Source organism: Andrographis paniculata, unplaced genomic scaffold (genome assembly GCF_009805555.1).
Source record: "Andrographis paniculata isolate CXL003 unplaced genomic scaffold, ASM980555v1 Contig64END, whole genome shotgun sequence".
Lineage (NCBI taxonomy): Eukaryota > Viridiplantae > Streptophyta > Magnoliopsida > Lamiales > Acanthaceae > Andrographis > Andrographis paniculata.
This window is the reverse complement of record NW_026137600.1, coordinates 1,895,836-1,901,811: the sequence shown is the minus strand read 5'-3', so window position 1 is coordinate 1,901,811 and position 5,976 is coordinate 1,895,836. Positions and strand designations below refer to the sequence as shown.

The 5,976-nt window shown below is 35.4% G+C and overlaps 1 protein-coding gene across 2 annotated transcripts; it reads left to right on the top strand.

Moving 5' to 3' along the window:
• The first annotated feature begins 342 nt into the window (after positions 1 to 342).
• On the top strand, positions 343 to 4,983 carry LOC127261734 (auxin efflux carrier component 7-like). Of its 2 annotated transcripts, none has more exons than XM_051290084.1 (5): positions 343 to 1,681; positions 1,778 to 2,075; positions 2,175 to 2,418; positions 4,184 to 4,260; positions 4,374 to 4,983. In XM_051290084.1, exons 1-5 carry the CDS (start codon positions 406 to 408, stop codon positions 4,438 to 4,440), a joined length of 1,962 nt encoding a protein of 653 aa, XP_051146041.1. In that variant the 5' UTR covers positions 343 to 405; the 3' UTR covers positions 4,441 to 4,983. The 2 variants fall into 2 exon arrangements, with proteins under 2 accessions (XP_051146041.1, XP_051146040.1); XM_051290083.1 differs by having other exon boundaries at positions 343 to 1,693.
• Positions 4,984 to 5,976: the final 993 nt, after the last annotated feature.

Below are 5,976 nucleotides of genomic sequence, written 5' to 3'. Positions count from 1 at the left end.
TTTATTATCAATCAATCAATCAATCAATCCCACACACAAACTCACTCACTCTCCGATAAGTAGCAGAAGCAGTACGCTGCTCTCTCTCTCTCCTCTCTCTCTCAAGAGCTTTTCTTGCATTCTGTTTCCCAGCCTACCCCTTCTCCTCTATCCCTATCCCTATTCCTATCCTTAACCATAACCATATCCCTTCTCACCACTGCTCCTTCTGCACACACACACATATATACATACACATATACATATATATCGACATACCTTTAGTCAGTAACAGTTACATAACGGCTTTCTTCATACTTGCCTTTTCTGCCCTTGTCTGAATCCTGTCCTCCTTCTTCGTGTGCCTCTGCGACAAAATCTCAGTTTGGAATTTGATCAATTAGGGCAAGAAGAAGAAGAAGAAAGATGATTACCTGGCGCGACCTCTACTCGGTGCTTTCCGCCATGGTTCCTCTCTATGTCGCTATGATCCTCGCCTACGGCTCCGTCCGTTGGTGGAAAATCTTCACCCCCGATCAGTGCTCCGGAATCAACCGCTTCGTCGCCATTTTCGCCGTCCCGCTCCTCTCCTTCCACTTCATCTCCACCAACAACATCTACGAGATGAACTTCCGGTTCATCGCCGCCGACACTCTGCAGAAGATCATCATGCTCGTGCTCCTCGCAGTTTGGGCTAATTTAACCAGAAATGGCAGTCTCGAATGGTCAATCACCATCTTCTCACTCTCCACGCTCCCCAACACTCTGGTTATGGGAATCCCCTTGCTCATCGCCATGTACGGCGACTACGCCGGAAATCTCATGGTTCAGATCGTCGTCCTCCAATGCATCATCTGGTACACGCTCCTCCTCTTCCTCTTCGAGTACCGCGCGGCAAAAATGCTGATTATGGAGCAGTTTCCAGAAACCGCCGCCTCAATAGTGTCGTTTAAAGTCGAATCGGATGTCGTCTCCTTGGATGGACAGGATTTCCTCGAGACCGACGCGGAAATTGGAAACGACGGCAAGCTTCATGTCACTCTGAGGAAATCGAACGCCTCGCGGCGTTCGTTTCACGGTGGCTCCTTCTCCGGTATAACTCCGCGGCCGTCTAATTTGACCGGCGCTGAGATTTACAGCCTCAGTTCTTCCAGAAATCCGACTCCGAGAGGCTCTAATTTCAACCACACGGATTTCTACTCGATGATGGGGATGGGGAGATTGTCCAATTTCGGAAACTCTGATACTGGTAGGCTCTCGAATTTCAACATCGCCGATATGTTTTCGGTTCAATCTTCCAGAGGACCGACGCCGAGGCCGTCGAATTTCGAGGAAAACGCCGCTGCCGGAGCTCATATGAACAATTCTCCTCGATTCGGTTACTATCCTCCTCAGCCTGCAGCTCCGACGTCTTACCCTGCTCCGAATCCTGAAATCGCTTCTTCAATGCCGAAACCTGTGAAATCCAACCAGCAACAGCAACAAGGAAGTAACAACAAAGCGAATCACGACGCGAAGGAGCTTCACATGTTTGTTTGGAGCTCAAGCACCTCTCCGGTATCTGAAGCCGGCGGCGGAGCCGTCGCCGCCGGAGGTCTACACGTCTTCGGCGGTCCTGACTTCGGCGCTTCCGATCAATCAGGTAGGTCAGATCCAGGAGCTAAGGAAATCAGATTATTAGTCGCCGATCATACTCAAAATGGTGAGCAGAAAGGTGAAAAATGACAGAAAACTCTCTTACTCTTACCTTACATTCTGCAACTCGATTGTTCACTAATTCTTCTCCGGCGTCGAACAGCGGTTCCGCAGACGGCTTCCGCCGGCGGCGAGGAGTTCAGTTTCGGCGGTGAGGAAAAGGAGAGGGAAGGCGGTGGACCAGGCGGTGAGCTGTCGAAGCTGGGGCCGACCTCCTCCACGACGGATGTCGAACCTGCAAAATTGGGCGGAAATGGCCACGATGGTGGAGCCGGAAAACACATGCCGCCAGCTAGCGTGATGACGCGCCTCATCCTGATAATGGTGTGGCGGAAGCTTATCCGTAATCCTAACACCTACTCCAGCCTGATTGGCGTGATCTGGTCATTGGTCTCCTTCAGGTAATTGAACAAAAATCCTAAACCCTAACTCGCTCGATCTCTGAGCCATGGAATTGACTGATTCGAGGTGAATCGGCGTTCGATTGGGGTGAATTTCAGGTGGAATGTTCATATGCCTAAAATCGTGGATGGATCGATCCACATACTGTCGGATGCTGGTCTGGGAATGGCGATGTTCAGCTTGGGGCTGTTCATGGCGCTTCAGCCGAAGCTAATTGCGTGTGGGAACACGGTGGCTTCGTTCGCCATGGCGGTTAGGTTTTTGACAGGTCCTGCAGTAATGGCGGTGGCTTCCATTGCTATCGGCCTTCGCGGCAGCCTTCTTCACATTGCAATTGTGCAGGTCACTCCCTCATCCCACTCATCTTTTATTTATTTATTTTGAAAAAAAAATAATTATCATATTTTTCTTTAAAAAATATATAAAAATTATAGCAATGAAACATAAAAAAAAAAAAAAAAAAATGGTAAGATAGTCATAAAAATTGAAAAACAAAAAAAAAAATAGTAAAAGATTATGATCCATGGTTTCGTAAAAAAAAAAATATTGTTTTCTTGTATTGGAGATTTATAAGCATTTTGTTCTTTCTTATATTCCTTCTTACACGTTTTTCTAAAAATATTAATATACTACTATATTTCTTTATTATTTTTATATTCTTTATGTAATTTTTTATATCTCATAAAATTTTTTTTTTTATTTTCAACAATTTCACTGAACAAACACATCTTTCCTAAAATTCATACATATCATCATTTAAAATTTATGAAGAATGTCTTAAATACTTATATGGTTACAAAGGAAATTGTATATTTGATTAACTTTCAATCTGATAAATTATTGTTGAATTGTGCTGAATAACTTATGATATAATATCTTAATTTTTACCATTACATTTTATAATTAATACTATAATTAATATTAAAATTATTGATTTTTAACTATTTTCAAAATTTTCAAATTTCAAAAGTCTTTAAAAGTCTTTGTCTAAGTGATGAAATTCTATAATATAATTAAAAGAAAATAGTCATCGCAATTTTTAAATAAATAAAACAATATTGAGCTTATGTATAGATTTTTTTACAAAATACATAAAAAAATTCACATAATTTTTGAACTACAAAGAAAAAAAGTAGTGATCTAAGAAATTAACATAAAAAATTCACATAAGAAATTTTTGAACCACAATATTGGATGTAAGAAATTTGCCTAAATTGTTAGTTTTATAGATTCCTTGCAATTTTTAAATAAAATAATATATATATATATATATATATATTGGGCTTATGTATAGATTTTTATGAAATACATAAAAATTCACACAATTTTTAAACCGTAAAAAAAATAAATAATAATAAAAAAATTTAAAAATTATAGCAAACCATAATAGGATGTAACAAAATTAGTTTAAATTGTACTATCTTTCGTCTCTTAACAATCTATCTATTTTTCTATTTTGGTCCTTCTTGTAACAAAGTATTTACCTAACATTAAAGATATCCTTTCAATTTACAATATATTACACAAATATCATTACTTTTATGTCATTAAATACTAACAAGGGTAGTTTAGTCTTTTTACCTTTATTTCTACTACATCCTAATATAATACTAATATTTTATAAAACTCCGTGCAAAAAGTAAACGGATACATAAATAAGGGACTAAGAGAGTATTTTGTAAATGATAGTCCGATAGTGTGAGGTTATGAGTTCAAACACCCAACGTCTTTAGAGTGGTTGAGGATTCTCCGTTATACTCCCTCCGTCCCAAACACCCTGCAACACTTCTTTTTTTGGTATGTCCTAAACACCCTGCAACATTTTCAAAATAGGAAATAATTAATTATACTTAATCTCTACCCCACACTTTATCTCCTCATATCATCCAAATAAAAAAATAAAATATATATTTCTTTCTCTATCATATCACCTAATTTCTAAATTATCCTACTTAATACTATCCACCTAAAAACTCGTACCAAAAGAAAATGTTGCACCTTGTTTAGAACGGAGGGAGTATAAAATAAAAAATGTTCTCTTAATTTTGCTTTTCCTACACAAAATTTGTCTAATTTTTATAGTTATTATTATATTGTTACACCTCAGGCTGCTCTTCCACAAGGGATTGTCCCATTTGTATTTGCCAAGGAGTACAACGTTCATCCAGCCATTCTCAGCACAATGTAAGAAAATCATCTCCCACACATTTATATATATATATATATATATATTAAATCTAAATATTTAATTTCTATATGTAAAATGTAGCTAATTATCGACTTATAATACAATTCAGGGTCATCTTCGGAATGCTGATCGCCTTGCCAATCACTCTGGTTTACTACATTCTTCTTGGCTTGTAAGACCATTTTCAAACAAATTAAAGTTAATCGGAAGTCGTCGAAAACTAAGTAAATTATATATGTACGTCGGGAGAGAGGTTTCCACTGTCGGGGGCTGATCTGATCATCGATGTCGCGCTGGCTTTCGATCAAAAGCGAAAATTCAAGCCGTAGACGACGATCATCTCCCGATGATATATATATATATATACCGAGCAACGAAAGATCGAGCTCTTGTAGGAAGGAATGATGACGAAGATAACACGGCCTAGGCTCGAATATTTAAAGCGCTTGTTGTCCAGGAAGAACTCAGGGAATCGAATTGAGATTATTGTTGTAGGAATTTTTCTTTCTTGGTAATTATTATTATGTATGATATGATGAATATAATTAGCCTTTTTTTTTTTTTTTTTTTTTTTTTTATTTTTTTATTTTGTCAATTGTGATTGTTGATGTATTAATTTGTTGGTGTTTTAAGTATTGGTTAACTTTGATGTAAAACACTTTAGGGTGCATGATTATTAGTCATTGAGTTAGTGAAGGTTTTATTTTATTTTGCATGGATCTTTGATTTTTATTTTTACAGTGTCATTATATATATATATATATTGTTTAATAAAAAAAAAACTATATTTATATTTTGACGGCAGTTAGAGGGCTGACTATGATAAATATATAGTGTATTGATTTGATTAAATTAGCATATTAACATGAAGCATCTAGTATTTCATCACAAGACAGATAGCACATGATCAAGTTAGTATATTAATTTGAAATAATTAATATTTAATTACAAAACAAATGACATGCATATTATGTATTATATATAGAAACATGTATTGTATGAATTATATACTCTCTCTGTCCCATAACAAAGTATCCATTTTTTCATTTTAGTCCGTCCATAAAAAAGTATCAATTTTCTTTTTTAGTAACTGTACTATCTACCTAACATTACAAATACCCTTACAACTTACAATATATTACACAAATGTCATTGCCTTTATATCACACATACTAATAAGGTTATTTTAGTCATTTTTACTTTATTTCTACTATATCCCAATATAATACTAATATTTCTAAAACTACGTGTAAAAAACAAATGGATATTTAGTTCTGGGACGGATGAAGTATTATGTTGAAATCAATATATATTGTTCTACATAAAATTATATAATGTGCTATAGTATATTTTGTATTAACATTTGCTATATGGGTGATATATTGTATTTGTGCTTATAATCTGCTTATTATATTATTGTGTTTAAATTAGAATATATTATATGCTAAGTTTAGTTATATAATGTGAAATCGAAATATTTTAATATTTTTTTATTAATTTTTTTTATTATTATATATCTATATTTTGATAACGTGAAGAAGTTACAAATTAAGTTTGACAAGAGTAATGACAAATAAGACCTGAAAGCATCGAAAATTTGAAAATATAAACTTGAATAACGTGACGTTGGAGTATTATTTTCAATAACTAAATGATGAATAGTTTGGATATTATATTACGAAAAAAGTAGTATATTTTTGTTTACAATTGTA